This window comes from Fundulus heteroclitus, chromosome 13, assembly GCF_011125445.2.
Source record: "Fundulus heteroclitus isolate FHET01 chromosome 13, MU-UCD_Fhet_4.1, whole genome shotgun sequence".
NCBI lineage: Eukaryota > Metazoa > Chordata > Actinopteri > Cyprinodontiformes > Fundulidae > Fundulus > Fundulus heteroclitus.
Window position 1 is genome coordinate 2,098,794 of NC_046373.1, and position 21,563 is coordinate 2,120,356.

Below are 21,563 nucleotides of genomic sequence, written 5' to 3' on the forward strand. Positions count from 1 at the left end.
TTTTTTTTTTTTGCAGAATTGACGCACCTGTCTCAATGTAATGTGTTTTCTTTTTAAAAACACTTAAGTGCTTCCCCCACACCTACATTATAGCCAATCGTCATTCCTTTTGTTTTCAATTGGTCCTGTTCACTGAAATTTTTTTTTTAACTACAGTAAATTTTTAAGATTTTTTTTGATATTCTGATCAAAACCCTTGAAGAAAATTTGCTATAGTTTGGCAGGACGAGTAATTTTGGGTGAAGTAAAAGTTTTGGAACCTCTAGTGCCGTGTCGAAGTCAAGGTCGGAGGGCCGATCGGTCCTCAAGAGAGGAATAAGCCTGTGATAAGTGGAGGCATATGTTCTTTTAAGTTTCTAATGGCTAAAACTGCACGTCTTATAGTAAATGTTGATTTTTATACTGTGTAGTAACAGCATCCTGTCACTAAGATCATTTTCTAACACATCAAAACCCAGAAATGTCCAAGATAAAAACTGATCAGCTTTTTTTTTTTGCAGATGAACTGTATAAAGTGTGCCCAGGGATGCTGCTTTAATGTTACTGTTTTTTTTTACATTTTCATGAGAACTTGTTGAGTTCTGCAATCAGGGTTGCTGCTGAGAATTATGGGCCCATGACAAAAAAATTTAAATCATCCCAAAATCTGACATTTATATAGGTTTTTTTTTTTTTTTTGGACCCGTCAGGCTTTTGAAAACTGTGAATTTCACTTAGGCACATGGCCTGAATTACCATCAGTTCCAGACATTTTTGAAGGATGTATGTTCAGATCGTGGAGATATCCCATACTATACAGATATGAGATGGCTCAGTAGGAGCACAGTGCTGAAATGATTTTTTTTAATGCAAAATAAAGAAAAAAAATCTTGATCTGTCAAATCCAATCTGGCTAGGTGATTTTGCCATTTTGTGTGACATAACAGACCACTTTGGCCAACTTAATCAGAGGCTACAGTCATTACAAGTAAGACATCTGGGTAATGTGCGGCCTGGTGTTCCAGGCCAAGCAGCATCACTTCATCTAAGTCATTCAAAGTTTGGAACTGATGAAATGTGTTGATTCCAGATATCATTGTTTTGAAGAGTTGATCTGCTTTAGTGTGTTTGCACGCATGTGTTCATAAATACGAACGTAAGGAACCCACCTCAGAGGTTTGAAATGGTAGAAGTTCTGTGGCTTAAGTAAACGGATCACACACGTCGCCAGCAGCTAACAATGATCTGCTGCAAAGCATCGGCACACATTTCTGCTATAATCTAAAAAATCCTGCCGTTAACACCCAGGAGACAAGATGCTCAACACTAAATAGATCGCTGAGAGTTTTAACAGAGTTGGTGTTTTAATACGATTCCTTATTTACCTTTAACCAGGTGTCGAAGGCAAATGAGCTCTATAATCAAGCATTTTTTTTTATTAGTGTGTTCTTTAAAATATTTTCCAAGATGCAGCGTATAATGTTCAGGAGAACACACAGCAGTAAGGACAAAATGACCTCTGAACCTCGCCATTGATTACAATTACTCAGGTTATAGGAGAAGAAGGAACAGGAAACGGTTACTCGAGTCAAATGTTCCCTGCAGTGGACATAAACGCGTCACTACATTGGTTTTATAGAAAAGGAAATCTACAGGATATTAAATAGATTGGATAAATCTACGTTTTAAACAAGTGTGATTGTACCACAGTACCTTTACAACCATAAAATAGCTTAATGAGCCGCTCTAAAAGAGTAGTTTAAAAATTGTTTTTTTGACGTCTCGCATCTGAAAATGTAAGTTTAGCCAATTAGACGTTCACGCTGCCTCCAACACAGCGTTTTGCATCTATGCTTGGAAAAAAAATGACCACGTGTGTTGGTCTCAAAGTGACAGACTTTATATTCAATAGAAACAGAATATGAACATAACCTACATACATCTTAAAAGGCAAAGGTTATTCAGTAATAAAAATATTCTTTCAGTCATCGTCGTCAAATTTAATCTTCTTCCCTTGGAAGGCCAGGATCTGTCCCTGCTGCTCCTTCCTCTTCTTGCTGGCCTCCCAGGATGGATGGAGTGCCGGCTGCGGCGGCTGATGGGAGGAGAAGCCTCCTCCCCTGCGCTCCTTCTGCTTTCGGACATCTTTGCCTCTTCCTCCCCCGGCAGATCCCCATTCTGTCCTGTCAGACCCGGGCCGTCTGCCTTCAGGGAGGGGCTTGCTGAACTTGGACCCAGAATCTGAAGTTCTGTTGTCCTGCTTCGTGAAGCGGTCTAGTTTGCTAAACCCTCGGCCAGATTTCCCCCCTCCCCTCCCTTTGTCGCCGCCCCGTCCGCCCTTACCCCCAGCCAGCGACGCGCAGAACAAAGACTGAGCTGTGAGCGCTTTGGACTTCAACCTGGACTCCAGCTCATCCAGTTCGCTCTGGAGCTTGTCGGTTTTCGCGTTGCCCGAGTCTTTTTTCCCTTCCTGTGCGTTATCCGGCTTCTCCTCCCCTTCGCCGCTTGTCTGTTTTTTCTTCTTCTTGAATTTGCTAACTTTTCCTATGAAGAAGTCGTCTTCGTCGCTCTCCTCCGACTGGGAGGACTGCTTGTGAAAACGCTCCTCTGTGCTGTCGTCAAAGTACTCCTTCTCTTCATCGTCTGACGACTCTACGTCACTCTCTTCTTCATCTGCACTTTTGGGGACTAATTGGGGAGCAGACTCAAGGCTGGGGCTCTTTTCTTGGACTTTACTTTGGGGCTTGGGCGTCGTGCTGCTGTTTGCGCCGCTGCTTTGAACCAAAGCAGATTCGTCGCGGGGAGACTCCGCTTTTTACTCGCCGGTGAACATCAGGGGTAGCTGGTGGCCGTGTCACATTCTCTTCCTTCCCAGATGTTTTACCACCTTTAGGGACAGCTGCTGCTCGTTCTTCATCGTCCTGGATCTGTGTGTTCACGGCGCTGTCTCTTTCTTTTTCCTGCCTTTTTCCGTCTCGTCTCGTGTCTGGTGACGGCCGAGTGGCTTTTTCGGGTTGTCTCTGACCTTTCGGGTCACCCCCCCGTTTCCCGCCCTTCATGTGCTCCTCTTTGAAGGCTGCGACGGCAGCTTTGATGCTCTCGATCTTCTTCCTGAACTGAGGGTGGCTGGTGATGCGCGCCACAGCTCGGTCGGATATGGTAGACTTGGGGTCTTTGCAAACCTGGTCAAAGTTGAGGTTCTTCTGCAAAGCTGTCTTGGTCACCTGTAATTTGCGGGAGGGGAAAAATGAAACGTTAAAGATGAAAAAGGTGTTAACAGCACATTGCAAAAGTTAAAGTTGTGGCTGTTTTTGTTCCGTTTGAAGCGATGTATGTCAGTGTACCTCATTAGGATTTCATGCAGCACAAGACAAAGTGGTACATAATTGTGAAGTGAACAGAAAAGTTGTGCTTTTTTTCCCCTGGCAAATAATCTGAAAGCTGTTCCATGAAGGCCTCAGAGTCTTATTAGAGATCAAACAGCATCATGAAGGCCAGAGAACACAGCAGATGGGTCAGGGAGAAAGTTGGAGGGACGATTAAAGCAGGGTTAGGGTATTAAATAATAGAAGATAATGGTAGAATGCAACTGGAAACCCACTAAGATGTGACAATTTGTCTAAAGTGATGGGCCAGGCAAGACAGAAGCAGCCAATAGGCCCATGGGAGATCTCCAGCTTAGATGGGGTTATGACACCCAGAATCTGACCTTTATGGAAGAGCGGCGAAACAACGGCTGTTTGCAGTGCTGTGCCAGTCATGGGTTTGGGGAGGGGGGGGGGGGGGGGGGGGGTGGGGGGGGGGGGGGGGGGACTAACACTGACCTCTGTGTGGCAGAAAGTTAACACTTCACCCTGAACACAGAATCCCCGTGGTGAAACATGGGCGTGGCAGCAGGGATACAGAGGATGCTCAGGGTTGATGGATGCATACAGGAGGAACCTCTGAAGCAGCAAAAGACTTGGGACAGTTCACCTTCCAAAAAAAAAAAAAAAACGGGCAAAGCTAGCAGAAATATACTCCAAACCAAAGTTATGAACATCACATGTCCTCCTCCTTCCACTTCACAGTTATGCACCACTTTGTGTTTCTGTCACGTACGTAACACACATTACAATCTGGGGTTGTTCGAGAGGTATGAAAAGGCTCAGAGCTGCCCCGACGTTGGAATCAACTAGCCACTAAAGGTTTCCCTGTGAGGTGCAGGGGAGGAGCAGGACAGCCGTACCGAGTCAGGAGGGAGCTTCTTCATGCTGTGGACCTCCTCCAGCAGCCTCGCGGCTCGCCTCTGGTTGCGCTCGGTTTCCGCCTCGTTCCCCTTCTTCTTCTTCAGGGCAGCGATCTGACGAGTGAGCTTCCTGATGATCAGCGCCTTAACCCTCTTCACCTCCTTCCTCATCTTCACCACCTCGTTGTTTAGGTTCAGGACATCAGACGGCTTCTGCGTCTCCTCGGCAGATAAGGGCGTGCCTTCCTTTGCAGCTTGCGACGATGGCTCAGCTTCCTTTTCACCTGCTCCTTCCTCATCTTCCTCCTCAACATCATCATCTGAACTCGTCGCATCTTCCTCTTCATCATTCTCCTCCTCCTCCTCGTCTTCTTCTTCTTCTTCTTCCTCCATCTCCTTCTCTTCAACAGATGGCATAATTGTCTCTTTGGTGTTAATCATCTGTTGGAACACAAAGCAAACTGACTTTTAATAGTCGCAAAATAAGCAATGACACACTTTAGTACCAGATAATGATAGAAATATTGGCATCAATCAGGTGATAGGAGATTGGGGAGAAACTTCAAATTTTGTTACTGTGGAACTTCCACATAAAACGGCCTTTTATTATCTGTTGCTGTGGGCAGCAGTTTTGAGATAAACCTCAAAGAAACAGCCAGAATATAGCAGCCGTCCCCATTTTATTCATTAAAGTCTGTCCATCCAGCTACATAAATCGGCACTTGGTGTGCTATGCAAGAATGTCTTTGCAATCAATATACAGCAACATACAGGAAGCTATTGGAAAGATAAATATGTGAGTCAATATGTTGTACAGCTATAATCAAAATCAGAATCAGCAGGTTAGACAAAAAAAAAAACAAGCAATGAGTACCAGCCGGTATTTATATTTAGTTATTATAAAACTGTACACAAATTTTCCACGATGAATGTTCTACCTGTGGCAATGCTTATGGTAAATTGCCAGCAAGTGGCTTGTAATTTTCTTTCATCCAGGAAAAAAAAAGGTCAAGTTTACAGAAATAGATTGAAATATTTAGTAGAATCCAGGCCAGTTTGGGTGATTTTAGGTGCCAGCTTTTCATAGATCTCAATGTAATCTGCTCACCTCCACCCGCCCAGAAGTCTGATTTTAAAAATCTACAATTTATCCCTTTCTATCCTGCCAATTAAACCAATTGGTTTTATATACAACTCTAGCATACATATTGTACAGTTGCTTGAGCACATATCTTCCTTTTAAAGTCTAAATGCATAAATTAACGGGTTAAGAGTCTATTGCATTAGTTCCTGCCGGATCAGCAGAGGGCATTGCTGAGCTGAGCTATCAAATCCTCGAGAAACGAACAGCTGCCTGAAAAAAACTGTTTTTGAGGACTCTCAAACAACATGCCCCAAAAAGGCATGATGTGGCCACCGCCATATTTGACACAATCCCACAGCGAGCTTCACTTTAAATTCAAACTTCAGAAGCTTTCCGAAACTACGAGTTGAAAACAATCGTGCATTAGCTTGCTGAAACCTACCGCTTCCCTCGGTGCGCTGTGTGCTATGATGGCTAACTGTGACTAAATGTGTCTTAAACAGGAGATGTTCGTGTTTTGCAGGGAAAACTAAGCTTACCTAGCTGAACCAAAACAAACGTGGGTTAGAAAGCGTGTGAGAACACTAGTGCGCATTATAGAGTCTAGTCTGAGCTTTCTTCAGTGTCTCCGGGGCCGAAAAAAAAAACCGATATGAAAAAACTAATCTACGACGACGTCACACTTACCGTTTCAAAAATGAAGGTTTGGTATAAGAAGATTAAATGCAAAGAAACCGCTCGGCTAGTAGGGAGCGGCCATGTTTCTTACGCCCTCGACGTCGCCTCGGCGTCACGTCACGTCAAGACGCGAGCGGAGCTACGCCGCGTGTCGTGAAAAGGGGAGGTCCTTCGGCGGACTGTTTTTATTTATTTCTTTGTTTCACGAGCATAAAAACAGCCACAATGGTGGGTAATTGGAACAAGTGGGGGCATTAGGATGAGCGGGTGACGTTTCCAGTCCCAGTTACCAGAGCTATATCAACAGAGAATCAACAGGGGGAGGATGAAGCGGCGCAATGCGGACTGCAGCAAACTCCGACGGCCGATAAAACGGAACCGAATCACCGAGGGTATATATAGCAGGTACAAAAAAAGGGGGGCTGGAGGGACCTTATTGTAAAACAATGGCGTCGCTCTGTATGTGTCAGGACGCGGCTGACAGCCCGTGTTGCGTTTAAATGTACGTTTTTCAGCGACAGCATGGACTGAATGGATGTATCCGTGTGTGTTTTTTTTTATTTCATTTTTTTAACAAGATTAGGCCCAGGTTAACGGTTCTACAAGCTGGCATTGCCAAACGGTGTGTTTTCACGTTAGCTAAAGCAAGAGAAAAAAAAAAATATTTCTGCTGAATTTTTTTTAAAACGGCGCGTGGCGAGAGCTCCGCGCGAGGAGAGCTGCTGTTAAATTAGGCACCGAGGAACCGATGTTCGGTTAAAATGGACAAATGCGCTGCCGGAACTTTTTGTGAGAAAAGCAGTAATGACGGCGGCGCTCGTTTTGAAATCGCATGTGCTTTGTCTGGCGGGGGGTGCATGAATGAAACGATGCCGCAAATCGAATTGCAGCCAATTTCGTGCAACTTGTCGCGGACTTAAAACAGCCGCTGGTTTTGACTGATCGGCTGATTTGGTGACAATCCTGGAGAAACGCGAAGCAGCTGTGCTGGCCAACATGTCCAGACATGGCACGCGCTCCTGCTTCTCTGTCTGCCCATCGTTACCGCCGACATGAGGAGAGCCCCCAAGCCGGCGTCTTCACGTGTTTCTCTGCTTTTAAATTTAGAGATAATATATTCAAAGTTATCGCGGGAATGGGATTCTCATATTTTAAACACACAACATCTAAATAGACTGTTGCATAAACGTGATTGCCAACCACCTTGAGTGGTAGCCTGCACTCCTTCACCTTTCTGCCCCCAACCACACACACACACACACACACACACACAGTTGGTGGGCTTTAGTGTGATTTTATTTTATGTGATGGGTGACCACAGAAAGGGGCTTTCTAAGGAAAGGTAGGGCATGGCTTTATATTGCAGTATAATATCTAGTGAGTTAAACTGGTGGAATATTGACCTGGTCTGTAATCAGTCCTGCACTACATGGGCAATATAATGAGGCAACCTATACACTGGAATGGTCCCCCTTTTATTTATTTATTTTTTCCTCAGGAGTTTTGTGTTACACCAGGGTCAGAATCACTACTGGTAACATGAGGCGATACCTGGTTGGACCCTTCAAAACGTGCCGTTGCCAGTTTCGCGTGGCGTAGGTACCAGAAGACGGGCGGTCACTCTCGGTCAGCTGGACAGGTCTGTTTGAGGTCGTTAAGACCACCGAGGAGGTCAACTGGTATTTGACAGATAATACCCAAATAGGCAGATGCCAGCTACGTCTCGTATTCCTTTTGCTTCATTTATACATTACTGTAATTTTGTTTGTGCTTGTGGAAAAGTTTGAGCAATGCGAATCATTTTGCTGGGCACTTTAGCCATAAGACGCCTAGTTTCTTTGCCTCCGCTGGCCTCATTGCCTTGTTTCTGTCCTCTGCAGCACGTTCCTGTACCTGAAGTTCCTGGTGGTGTGGGTTTTAGTTCTGCTGGCCGACTTTGTGCTGGAGTTCAGGTTCGAGTACCTGTGGCCTTTCTGGCTTTTCATCCGAAGTGTCTACGACTCCTTCAGATATCAGGGTCTGGTAAGAGCTCGTCGGTGCCACCTCTTTGCACACGTTCTCTACACACTCAGAGAAAGTAGGAAATTTGACCAAATATTCTCCAGACCTAACATTCTGTGGCTTTTGCAGGCATTTAAAGCCACACCACTAAAGAAATCTCTCTTCTAGTCATGTTTATTTTATTTTTTTGTATTAATCCCTTTAATATTGGCTTGAAAGTTATTAGGAACTATATAGGATTTGGAAAGAAAATGTGTAGCAACTCTTCTATTAGCTCCGCTTGAAACATCTTGAATATGAAAGATTAAACGTTAACTCTTATTTCCTCCATGCAGGCGTTCTCCGTTTTCTTCGTTTGTGTGGCGTTTACGTCGGACATCATATGCCTCCTCTTCATCCCCGTCCAGTGGTTGTTTTTTGCAGCCAGCACCTACGTATGGGTCCAGTATGTCTGGCACACAGGTTAGTCTAATTTTGTTAATTTTGTCCCCCCCCCCCCCCCCCCAATCATTGCTTTGGCCTATTTAACGTCAACGGCTTGTGGGATGTTTTTCTTTCTCCCCCACTGTCCCGTCTCTCACCCAGAGAGAGGAGTCTGTCTGCCCACCGTTTCGCTGTGGATCCTGTTTGTGTACATCGAAGCTGCCATACGGTTCAAAGATCTGAAGAATTTCCATGTAGATCTCTGTCGACCCTTTGCTGCTCACTGGTAAGCATCATTCAACCCAAGCCGTTTTCTTAACAACGAAGTGACTTTACATTTGTAATATTGCCGCTTCACATTTCAGTGTATTTTACTGGGATTTTATACAGTAGATCAACTAGGAGTAGATGAGGAGTAAAAAAAAATTTTTTCTAAATGGTAAAGGCTGTCTTCATTCTAATACCGCTAAATAAAATCTTCTTCAACCAACAGCCTTCTGAAGTTGGGAGACAAGTAAACCTGTGTGTAATTTAGTCTGTGTATAAATCAGACTGTCCTGCTAAGACAATAAACAGCAACTGTTTGCTGTGCTATCAATAAATCTGGCCTTTTATGAGGAAGAGTGGCAATAAGCAAGCTGATGGCAAAGCCAAAAAAGAAGTCCAAATTAAAGTTTACCACAGTCCACATGGGACACATGCGCAACTGGAAAAGACGATGTTCTGGTCCCTTGAACATTTTGGCCTACGTGCTAAACACTGTGTGTAGCGAGGGTCTTAACACTGCACATAACCTTAAAGACACTAGCCGTACTTAGAAGCATGGTGGTGGTCCTGTCATGCCGTGAGGACGCTTCACTACAGTGGTGACAGGAAGGGGGACAGAACTAAGTGAAAGGCGTCCCAGAAGACCTTCCAGCAGGACGACGAGCCTAAACGTACAGTTAAGCCCAAAGGTGTTCATACCTGGCAGATTTAGGTTTGCAATAAGCTTTTAATTGGGCCAACACGTTTCTTCAGAGGGGTGGTTGGTAGCACAGTTGCCTTGCAGCCAGAAGCTCCTGGGTTCAAATCCCTGTCAGGTGTGCTTTGGCTACATCCAAAGATATTCATGTCGGCTTGCTTGTGTAAACGGTAGTTTATCCTGAGATGTGCTCCCTCCATCTTTAATCTGTGGAGGGAGGTAAAAATGATGGGGGTGGTGGTAAGAATGACAATAATTGAATTAAACTAAAATACAGATTCCTGCCAGATTCTTTAGAGACTAATGTGTAAACCATTTTCGGCACCTTGTCTCTGTTTTTCTTCTAAACCACAGTTATGCACCTCTTGATGTTAGTCTAGCACATAAAGTCCCAGCTCCATGCGTTGGTGTCTGCAAGCCACAGTGCACAGAACCAGAAGCTTATGCTGTCATTTTTGTTTTTTTTTCCCTTCTCACCACCCAGTATCGGCTACCCGGTGGTGACCCTGGGCTTCGGCTTCAAGAGCTACGTGAGCTATAAGATGCGACTGAGGAAACAGAAAGAAGTGCAAAAAGAGAACGAGTTTTACATGCAGCTCCTACAGCAGGCGTTACCGCCGGAGCAACAGATGCTGCAGAGACAGGAGCGAGAAGCAGAAGAAGGTTAGACCACACTGCTTTACTGGAATCCAAACAACAGGGTTTTCTGCAAAGTATTGACGGACTAAAAACAGAGGGATGTTCAAAAAAAAAACATCCAAATTATCTAATCACAAAGGCTTACTCTTTTTAAGAAATGCAGAGTAAAAAACTGAACAGATTTCACTTAAAATCATTCAGATAACAAACGGGAAGTCTTACAAATCCTCTCAAGATCAAACATGAGTTCAGCATAAACAAATTTGAGGTTGTGGGATCCCGATGTTCTTCCGAGCGGACCCGATCGCTCTTAACACACGACACACAGCAGGATATTCTCTTAAGATTATTTTAAGAGACACGGCGACAATCGCGCCTATCGGAAAGGGGAGATCAGGGCGGAAATCCGGCCGTGCCGTGTGAACCAGTCTTCAGTGACAGACTATTTACTGTTAGCGATGCAAGCCAAAAACACATCGTCTCCATTCTGATTTAAAAATGTACAAGAACGTGCTGAAAGACATAAATTGTAGCATGAAAAGTATCCAACACAAACAATCTGTCAGAAATGCAAATAAACGAGTTTCACCTGTAGATTCCCAATTATGAATAAGTGCTACAGTCACATTGAACCAGAACATGGGTCTGGCTTGGGTCCTTCGACTTTTCATGTTGAAAAGAAATCCATTTGAACAAATAATTAGAATCATTTAAGTTAAACCATCTGCAAAAATATTTTTGTTTTTTTTAATTGGTAGAATTAGCATCTCTAGTCCTTCTCCTGATTCCAAAAATATCCATGATGGCAAATAAATATTAGTCTTGGACTCTTGGTGTGTAAAACCTTAAGCTTTCCTGTTTCCTCTTTTTCTATTGTCCTGTCAGTCGGAACTGATGGACAGGAGTAAAGGGGACCGTAGATCTTCAGCCAGTATCAATGAATGGAAACATGACGGATTTAGACAGTGGAGGTGGTTTTACCCCAAATAAAAATACAGCGGTACACGTCTGGGTTTGTGTACCCACTTTACATAAATAGTATTTATTTGGCTTGACTGGGCTAGAAGAAATAAAATTCATTGTCTGAGCCTTATTTAGGGCAGTCGGGGCTTCCATCGTCTTATTTGGTCTCCCGTGTGTTTCTGACATCCCAAAAGATTCTGTTCTCAATCAGCAACACATAATAAGAATCTGGCCGGCTGATGATCCAAACACATTAGAGATCCTATGCACATTGACAAAGGCAGGCATTAGTTTATTACAATATGAAAATGTCCCATTTTGTGCATTAAAACACAACATTGACCTTTATTATTATTATTATTATTATTATTATTATTATTATTATTATTATTATTAGTTTTCAATTAGGTTAATTGCAACTACTGACTACTACTATGAAGTCACACAAACACTGACAACCGTCTTATCCAACAATAACATTACATGACATGTAAAGCAGATGAATGATGTAGAACCGTTTTTCCCTGCCTTCTTAGACGTTCTTGTTTATTTGCCTGATCATGGTCCACTTGTTCTAATGTGGCCATTGCTTCCAGCACCCGTCGGTTTGAATTTTAAACCTTTGCTTAAAATATTTCTGCTGCAGAGTACTGCCGTATTGTAATCAGATGCTTTATAAACTGGGAGTTGATTAGTGCTTTCTGATGCGCTTGGCCCTTTGATTGCATTGCTAACCCAACAAGCAAACAGGTCAGGTAAAAGGTGATTAGTTAAAGTCCTGTGTGTCTGAGACTGTGTTTCAATCCTGCTTGTGTCAGGGTCATGATCAAGCTGCTGTTTATGGCCAAATATGTTGCCTATATAGTTAAAGCTCCTTAGTAATGTTTATGTCTGTCGTTTTTAACACACCATGTACTCGTTCTCACCCAGCTGCCTTAACCAAGGGAATCTCTGAGGTAGAACCCACAGTCGTTTCCCAGAACGGAGCGCCACCTGGGAAGAAAAGCTCTTCGGTCACTTTGCCGGAGCTGGAGTATCGTGAAAAGGGGAAGGACAGTACGGCAAAGGAGCGAGAGGGCAAAAAACAGAACACGGTGGGAATCAATAACAACAGTATTATACATACACTGGACTCCAAGCTACAGGAGACAGAATTTATCGAGAACTACGTCGGGACAAAGAGACTGAACAACGACCTGGCAGGGGAGAACACGCTCGCCGACGGGAGCGCGCACACGGCTGCGAAAGAGGAAATGGGGGGAACGGGAAAGAACTACAAAAATGCCGGCGGGGGCACCAACTCGTCCCCACGCAACCACAGCTCCACAAACGGCAGTCTGCCGTCGGGCTCCTCGGCCAATAAGAACGAGAAGAAGCAGAAGGGGTCGGGGAAGGGGCAGAAGGATCCGGTGGAGAACTGTATTCCTAACAACCAGCTGGGAAAGCCGGACACCCTGGTCCGGTAAGACTCCCTGCGCCACGTTCTAACATGCTAGATTAAAGCTAGCCAGTTTATTTATTAAGATCAGAAAACGTATTGATTGAAGTGCTGAAACGGTCCGGCTGTGACAGTTTCTGCCGAAGTGGCAGACCTGTGGATTACAGCTGTGGGCTTATGAAGTTCTGTGTTCTCCAAGGTTGGAGCAGGACGTGAAGCGCCTGAAGGCAGACCTGCAGGCCAACAGGCAGCTGGAGTCTGAGCTGCGCAGCCAGCTCTCCTCTCTGAGCAGCCAGGACCGCAGCCTGCGCTCCGAACTGGGCCTGCTGCGACAGGACAACGAGCTGCTGCAAAACAAGTGAGTGCAGGCGCAGAACCGCAGCTGTTCCCCCGACCCCCGTAGCCCTGTGGCTGCAGAAGTAGGTGGTTTTGTCTGCTTGTTAAATGTTAATGTCTAAAAGAAGAATTGCGGACGCCTATGCACCGTGACTGGGAAAGAACAAAACGATGAAAGGTCCGTTCAGTCCCTTGTAAAACGATATGAATGTTTTTTGAACATTACAACCACAAACTGCAATATATATTATTGGGATTTTATGTTGTCGGTGAAGTGGCAACCAGTGCATCATTTTGAAGTAGAAGGAAAGTCTTAGGGGGGAGGGGGGGAGTAGTTTTAAAACTTCTGATAAAAACAATCACCTGTGTGTATGTTGTTTTCAGTAAGACCCAGATGTTCTGTGAAGGCCTCAGAAGTTTAGTGGAGAACACTGGGGAACAAAAAGCGACATAAAGTCTGATGAACGCAGCAGATGGATGAGGGGAAAAGATCTGCAGCAAACATGGAAAAACTCTCTGAGCTGCATGCAAAACAGTGTTTGGAGGACCGCGCGTCATCCTGAAAACACCGTGGGCATCACGGCTGTGGGGGACGTACCCCCCACACTTTTTTACCATTACAACTGTTCAGTGCGTTATTAACCTGCGGTAGCCATCTTTAAACACACCATGAGCGTACTCATGCTAACAGCGGCCGGCGGTGGATCACTGACCGCTGAGCAGTGCTGCACGGTGTCAGAATCTTGTTCAGCACACCAGACAGAACCAGCAAAAGGCAAAGGAACATTTTTTTTCCCCCCAAACAAACCGTATCGGTTGAGTAACGTTGCTACATGCAGACGTTAGCTAAATGATGACCAGGTAATACATGGCAGTATGTCACGTTAAGCTGTTTAACAGTAATACTAATGTTGCATCCTTTGCTAGTGGGGTCAGGGTATATCCCAGAGGACGTGGTAATCCTGGTAGTAGATGTCTTACCGGAGCGGAATGCGACCGCGAGGAGCATTGTGTCATGCAGCTCGAAGGAGGGACGCAGCGGGATTGGTCGAGCTAATAACAGCTAGCGCGTTAGCTTCACCAGGAGGTTTTTCTCCCAGGCGGGAACTTTAACAACGCACTCGAACATCGAGGCATTTAAATGAACGCTTAGTGTGGCAGAGGGCGAGTAAAGTACTTATAACGCACTGAAGGGAAACCTTGTGGTTGATGCTAGGAATAAACCCATTCCTTTAATTTCTGTGCAGAACGTCTGCTCACTGTGGCTTTCCACATATTTCTTTGAAATCTTTTACTGCCACAAAAGAAAGAGCTCAGCTGAGGAGGAGACATGTAATATTCAGTGTTGTCATTTGGCATTTGATGTTCTGGCTACCTGTAAATGCTCGAGGGTCGTTGCATCAACTCAACCAGAGTTTGGCAGCTAAAACTTTAGATTTTCTTAGCATACGCCTTAAAGAGCTAAAGTCGTCGCCTGGTTCTGTACTAGGGCTGTTGGTGATTATGCGGTTCTTTAGCCACTAGGAGAGGATGATAAATCACTCAATACACCTCTGAAAATGTGGCCCCCCTCACATGGTGGTGCCCCTGTAAGACAACGTTCCTACGACAAAACTTTGTAGTTGCAGCATCACGCTGTGAGGACGCTCATCTTCAGAGAAGACAGGGAAGCTGGGCGGAGCTAAATAAGGAGCAAGACCAGATCGTATGCATGTGTTGGAGTGTTTTTGTCAAAGTCCAGACCTAAATGCAACGCACGATCTATGCTAGTAGACATTCCCCCTGAGCTTCAGCTATTTATGGAAGAACTTTCGGCTCTAGACTAGACGTGTAAAGATGGTTGAGACCTACCCCGAAGGACTTAACAGCTGTAACTCAACCCAAAAACAACTCAAATCTATCTCGCATTTTTCTGCTCTTTCTAGAAAATGTTGGAAAAAAAGTTTTTTTCCCCCCGTTCATTTCCCAATGGTGTACTGTTTTCTGTTGGCCTTTCAGATAACATCTCAATGAAATACTTGGAGGTTTATGGTTGCAATGTGGCAAAGTTGAAGGACAAATTCTACTGCTGGGTACTGTAAACGTGAAACAATGCAAACGCAGTCAGGTTGACTCTAACTCTGCTCTGTAGGCTTCACAGTGCTGTCCAGGCCAAGCAGAAGGACAAGCAGACGATATCCCAGCTGGAGAAGAGGCTGAAGGCCGAGCAGGAGGCCCGAGCTCTGGCTGAAAAACAGCTGGCCGAGGAGAGAAAGAGGAAGAAGATGGAGGAGGCCAGAGCTGTAGCTTTAGCTGCTGCTACCAGGTTCCTCTTTCCGTGTCCTCGGTCTTAGCCAGGTGAACGATCTCCAGCCTTTTTAAAATAACAAGTTTCCCATCTGTTCACCAGAGTGGAGTCCACTGATTCTCTTCGAGGTCGTATCAGAGAGCTGGAGACGGAGTGCAAGAAGCTCAGCATGGACATGAAGCTCAAGGAGGAGCAGATAAGGGATCTGGAGGGAAAGTGTCAGGTGAGACTCTGTTGGTGCTTGGAAGTCATGCGCACATTTCTACACTGAAATAAGACTGCATCTAGTGCGGGTGGCTCCTCCGATTGCATCAGGGGCTTTGTTTTGTAAATCTGGATCTGAAGTGTGAAATATGCACAGTGAATATCCCCCTTCATGCCGTGCTCCTGTTTGATTCCTGTCACGCCTCAGGAGCTGCGCAAGTATAAAGAGAACGAGAAGGACACAGAGGTGCTGATGTCGGCGCTGTCAGCCATGCAGGAGAAGACCCAGCATCTGGAGAACAGCCTCAGTGCTGAGACCAGGATCAAACTGGACCTGTTCTCTGCACTGGGAGATGCCAAGAGGCAGCTGGAGATAGCACAAGGTAGGCTGTGAGAATCCAAACCCGATCAGAACAGGTTTTCATTCAGAGACCTAGCCTACCTATGAAAAGAGACCAGCATCATTTATTTAGTGTTTTCAAAATAGTTCAGAACTTAATTATAATGTCCTCATGTCATATTATGCTTTAGAGCTAAAATATTCATCCCCCTGTATATATGTAGTCAGTCCCCTGCACTTTAATATCCATAAATAAATCCAGTACTCTCATTCCCTTCAGAAGTCAATTCAATTTTATTCATATAGCGCCAAATTAAGAAACATGTCATCTCAAGGCACTTTACAAAGTCAAGTTCAATCATATTATAACCAGTTGATTGCATCAAAGTCCCGACAAGCAGCATTCACTCCTGGGGAAGCGTAGAGCCATTGTCCATGGTTTTGCTGCAATCCCTCATACTGAGCAAGCATGAAGCGACAGTGGGAAGAAAAACTCCCCATTAACGGGAAGGAAAACCTCCGGCAGTCCCCTGCTGGAGGTTTTCCTCCGGCAGTCCCCTAATAGTTTAGGAAATGGGGTCCACCTGGAATCCAGCTGTTCTGTGAAGGTCTTGGAGAACAAAGCAGATGTGTTGGGGTGGTTTACAGCAGTCTCGTTATTAACGAAACAAAACGCCGCCTACATCTCTGAACTCGCTGTCTGCACCGTGAAACATGGTGGTGTTGGCAGCGTCATGCTTTCTGCTGCCATCTCTGATGAAAACGTCTGTCTCCTGCCATCCAGGCCAGATCCACCAGAGGGAGCAGGAGATTGTGGAGCTGAAGCAGAAGATAGCAGAGGTCATGGCGGTGATGCCCAGCCTGTCCTACTCTTCAGACGGCAGCAACCTGAGCCCAGTCACCCCGCACTACTCATCCAAGTTCATGGACAATAGTCCCTCCTCCCTGGACCCCAACGCCTCAGTCTACCAGCCCCTGAAGAAGTGACTCTTTTCGTCCGACACGTCGTCTCCCTCTCCTTGTTTTACCGTCTCTTCTAGTTTGGGTTACTTTCAAGTTTACCAGCCTTTACCAGCCCCGTGACAAGATTTTGCACTTAGCGCACACAGACACACGAAGCTCCTCCCATTTTCTTCTAAAGGGGGTTTTCTCTACGTTGTTCAGAGGGGAGCGGTTTTATTACGAGAACTCTTATTTTGACGGGGCTGCGTACAATTGGTCGGCCAGATGTCTACAGACGAGCCATCATGCATTGCTTTATGTCAGTTCTCTTTCCAGCGTGACCACGTTTCTTCACACCCAAGTGTTTAATTTAACGGAACGAATTTCTATTGGGTTTTAATGATGGTTTAAAGGGGACGGAGGGCACGTTTTCAGTTGGGTCGACCCGAGGCCGCCCCGTGAGAGGTACATGAATGTAAAACTGTTCATGTTTGGATATATCTGCGTTAACTTCGATTGGTGATTGTTTCGTATTGTTCAGTTCGACAATGTGCATATATCTGAAACGGTGATGTTGAATTCTGTCGCTCGGATCCGCCGTCTGCTCACACCCGAACGTTGGCGAATCGGTGAGGCGGACGAATTAGACGTAGCTTCGCCCGTCGGAAGACAGCTGCTCGATTAGGCCCGGCACTGCCAAAAAACGTTACATTAAGGTTCACCCGCCTCTCCACAAACGCTGTTCCCTCTTATTTCCGGACCAAATTGGGCTACACTAGGCCACGTCGCTCGCTGGATTCAATGATGTCGAGGTAACTGCTCGTTACCATGATTTGCAGACTTAACAGTGCCTTGCAGAAACCACTTGCTTCGCAATCGCGGGATATCAGAGCGTCTCTGTTCAAAGCCGCACTACTCTCATCTCTCTGGCTCAAACATGCCTAGTTTTTATTTGAATGGTTAAAAAAAAAATATTGCAGACCTTTTCAAGTCAGTATTAAAAGGAAAAACAAACAAAAAAAACAACAAAAAGAAAAATGGCATTTTAAATGTGACCATTGCAGCTAGATGACAGCCGTTCAGCAGACACAAATGGAAGACAAACAAAATGACACGGGATGTGGTACAAGTCCAAACGCCAACCCAAGCTGATTGTCTCTTATCATGCCCTCGAGCTGGCATCTTGTTTACAACAATGTACATTGAACTTACTGGGGAATGTTTCCTTTGCTTATTTAACTTCCGTTCTTAAGTGCCAAGTGTTGATGTTGGGTTCCCATCCGTACTTTGATTGATGTAGCTAGCATAATGTTTGCAGCAGCGTGCTGTTCTTTTTATGTCATTAGAACATATTTGGATGGTGTTGTGTTTACATGGTTCTGGGCTGATCACGGTGATGCAGCGGATGGTCAGTTGGACACATTGTGTTGATTCACATTTTTTATTTATTACTTTTTTTTTTTTCTTTTTTTTTTTACAGATTATTTTTAAAATGACAGGCACTTGCTTGATATTTCCCATCTTATGCGTTTTTATTTCCCTGTATTTTTTATTTTTTTTGACCAGGAAGGATTCTGTGAATATGTTTCATAAAAGGGAAAAGGTTCCAACCTGAACCATTTGACCATCCTGTGTTGTCACTTCGCCTACCTTAAAAGGGAAAAAAAAAAAAAAAAAGTATTGTTTGTGGATCGCTCTTGCATTGTAACTTAAGTTCTCAAGTTGCTTTTACAAGTTTGTGTAGAAGGAAGTGAAAAGGTTTAAAAAAAAAGTGCTTTGTTTTATCTTTTTATTGTTCTGCCATGTTTTATTTTATTCACTCAAAGTGATGGTGGCAGTGTCACACGGTTCACTTTGAGCCTCACCATTAAAGAAAGTCTTGCTGGTGGCATTGCAAGCCGATGAGTCTGTTTATGTCAATGTCCTTTTCCCTTATTGTGCTGAAGCTCCTATTGCTGTCCACTAGAGGGAGACACTGAGGTTCACCAAATGTTAGGCCCACGACAAGACGTTCAGGCAGCAGCTTCAGGTTTGGTGCTGGCAGTTCATTATTAGATTACTATATATAATATAGTGGAGTGTTATCTTTAATGATATGAATTAAAATATTTGGAAACTCAAGGTTAAAAGTCTGAGTAGTCATAGAGAAATGTATACATACACTGCTCAGAAAAATAAAAGGGAACACTAAAATAGCATCCTAGATCTGAATGAAATGTTTTTATTAAATACTTTCTTTACATAGTTGAATGTGCTGACAACAAAAATCACACCAAAATTATCCATGGAAATCAAATTTATTAAAACATGGAGGTCTGGATTTGGAGCTACACTCAAAATTAAAGGGGGAAAAACACTTTGATGCATTGTCCTTTATATTAAGACCAAGTCAAAATGAGCCTCAGTAGCCTGTATGGCCTCCCTACAACGCCTGAGCATGCTCCTGATGAGGTGGCGGGTGGTCTCCTGAGGGATCTCCTCCCAGATCTGGACTAACACATCAGCCAAATCCTGGACAGTCTGTGGTGCAACATGGTGTTGGTGGATGGAGCGAGACATGATGTTCCAAATTTGCTCAATTGCAATCAGGTCTGGGGAACGGGTGGGCCAGTCCATAGCATCAATGCCTTCGTCTGGCAGGAACTGCTGACACACTCCAGCCCCATGAGGTCTAGCATTAGGAGGAACTCAGGGCCAACTGCACCAGCATATGGTCTCACAATGGCTCTAAAGGTCTCATCTCTGCCTAATGGCAGTCAGACTACCTCTGGTGAGCACATGGAGGACTGTGCCCCCCCCCCCCCCCCCCCCCCCCCAAGGACATGCCACCCCACACCATTACTGACCCACTACCAGACCATCATGCTGGAGGATGTAGCCGGCAGCAGAACGTTCTCCACGGCGTCTCCAGACTCTGTCACGTCTGTCACATGAACTCAGTGTGAACCTGCTTTCATCTGTGAAGAGCACAGGCCACAAGTGGCGAATTTGCCAATCTTGGTGTTCTCTGGCAAATGCCAATCGTCCTGCATGGTGTTGGTCTGTAAGCATAACCCTCACCTGTGGACGTTGGGCCTTCATACCAGCCTCATGGAGTCTGTTTCTGATCGTTTGAGCAGACTCATGCACATCTGTGGCCTGCTGGAGGTCATTTAGCAGGACTCTGGCAGTGCTCCTCCTCTTCCTCTCCTGGCAGTGCTCCTCCTCTTCCTCCTTGCACAAAGGCAGAGGCAGAGGTCCTGCTGCAGGGTTGTTGTCCTCCTACGGCCTCCTCCACGTCTCCTGATGTACTGGTCTGTCTCCTGGTAGCACCTCCATGCTCTGGACACTACGCTGACAGACACAGTAAACCTTCTTGCCACAGCTCACATTGATGTGCCATCATGGATGATCTGCACTACCCGAGCCACTTGAGTGGGTTGTGGACATCGTCTCATGCTACCACTACAGTGAAAGCACCGCCAGCATTCAAAAGTGACCAAAACATCAGCCAGAAAGCAGAGGAACTGAGAAGTGGTCACCACCTGCAGAACCACTCCTTTATTGGGGGGTCTTGCTAAGTGCTTCTAGTTTCTACCTGTTGTCTATTCCATTTACACAACAGAAGGTGAAACTGATTGTCAGTCAGTGTTGCTTCTTAAATTGACAGTTTGAGTTCACAGAAGTGGGATTGACTTGGAGTTACATTGTGTTAAGTGTTCCCTTTTTTTTAGCTCTATCTATATATATATATATATATATATATATATATATATATATATATATATATATATATATATATATATATATTTGTGTGTATGCATTTCTGTGCTTTGATGTACCTTGAAAGTAACTCACACTGTCATTGGTCAAATAAATCCTAACAGCAGACTGGTCAGTCTGCACTGTACAACCCATGAATAATGAACGTTATAAGCCCATTTTACAAGACTTGCTTGCAATATTTGCTGGGATAGTTTATTTCAAGCACCACAAAAATAGTCTAAGGATTCAGTCAATGTATTGCTGCACTTTTCAACCTTTTGAGAAAAGATATGTTTCTGGTATTCACAGTGCTATATCTGCAAAGAAAAGTATGTAGATTGCAAAAACAGAGCTGGCATCACAAATAAGGAAAGCGACAACTTCAGAGGTTATCAAGAACTTGAAGTCCTTTAGGTTTCAGGAATGTCTGTTGTTGCCACCGGTGCAGAGCTGGTTTAAAATAAGAAGCGGTTACATGTATTCACTTCAATTTTATTTATTTAGCAACAATTCACAACACATGGCATCTCAAGTCACTTTACAAAGTCAAATTCAATCAAACATACAGATTGATCAAAAACTTTCCCATTTAAGGAAACCCAGTAGATTGCATCAAGTCTTGACAAGCAGCATTCACTCCTCATGAAAGAGCGTAGAGCCACAGTGGACAGTCGTCTGCATTGTCGATGGCTTTGCAGCAATCCCTCATACTGAGCATGCATGAAGCGACAGTAGAGAGGAAATCTCCCCTTTAACAGGGAGGAAAACCTCCAGCAGAACCAGGCTCAGTGAGAATGATCATCTGCCTCGACTGACTGGGAGTTAGAGAAGATGGAGCAGAGACACAAAAGAGCACAGAAGCACACATTGACCCAGGAATCCTTTCTATGTTATATGGTAAAAGAAGATGATCTGCCTACCCTGGATGATGTCACAGCTAACATATCGCCAGACCAGGTGTGCTTACTATGAAGAGAAAAAAGACAGAAGAAAAAGTTAAAAAAATTTATGACAAAAAAAAATAATGCAAAATTGGGGAACAGTAGGAGAACTCAGCAATGTGAGAAAAAATAGAACTGGATGTCCTCCAGCAGCCTAAGCCTATAGCAGCATAACTACAGAGATAGCTCAGGATAACCTAAGCCACTAACTATAAACTTTATCAAAAATGAAAGTTTAAAGCCTAGTCTTAAAAGTAGACAGGGTGTCTGCCTTACGGACCAAAACTTGTATCTGCACAACCAGTGAAATAAAGACTTTCAGTCAACTGAATTATGACAAGACTCAGCAACAGAGCCACTCCTGTCCAAGAA

General features: G+C 44.5%; 2 protein-coding genes across 2 annotated transcripts; one reads left to right on the top strand and one right to left on the bottom strand.

Moving 5' to 3' along the window:
- Window positions 1–1,855: 1,855 nt before the first annotated feature.
- LOC118556103 (serum response factor-binding protein 1-like) lies at window positions 1,856–6,118 on the bottom strand. The gene is given in 4 exon segments (XM_036144848.1): window positions 1,856–2,794; window positions 2,796–3,203; window positions 4,208–4,648; window positions 5,979–6,118. Coding segments are annotated over 3 exon segments (1,683 nt in total). The 5' UTR covers window positions 5,979–6,118; the 3' UTR covers window positions 1,856–1,960.
- Window positions 6,119–6,154: 36 nt separating this feature from the next.
- LOC118556120 (macoilin-1-like) lies at window positions 6,155–18,406 on the top strand. The gene is made up of 11 exons (XM_036144847.1): window positions 6,155–6,374; window positions 7,850–7,991; window positions 8,306–8,432; window positions 8,556–8,679; window positions 9,842–10,020; window positions 11,890–12,421; window positions 12,597–12,755; window positions 14,865–15,038; window positions 15,123–15,243; window positions 15,433–15,607; window positions 16,349–18,406. The coding sequence occupies exons 1-11, from the start codon at window positions 6,295–6,297 to the stop codon at window positions 16,549–16,551; spliced, it is 2,016 nt and encodes a 671-aa protein (XP_036000740.1). The 5' UTR covers window positions 6,155–6,294; the 3' UTR covers window positions 16,552–18,406.
- Window positions 18,407–21,563: the final 3,157 nt, after the last annotated feature.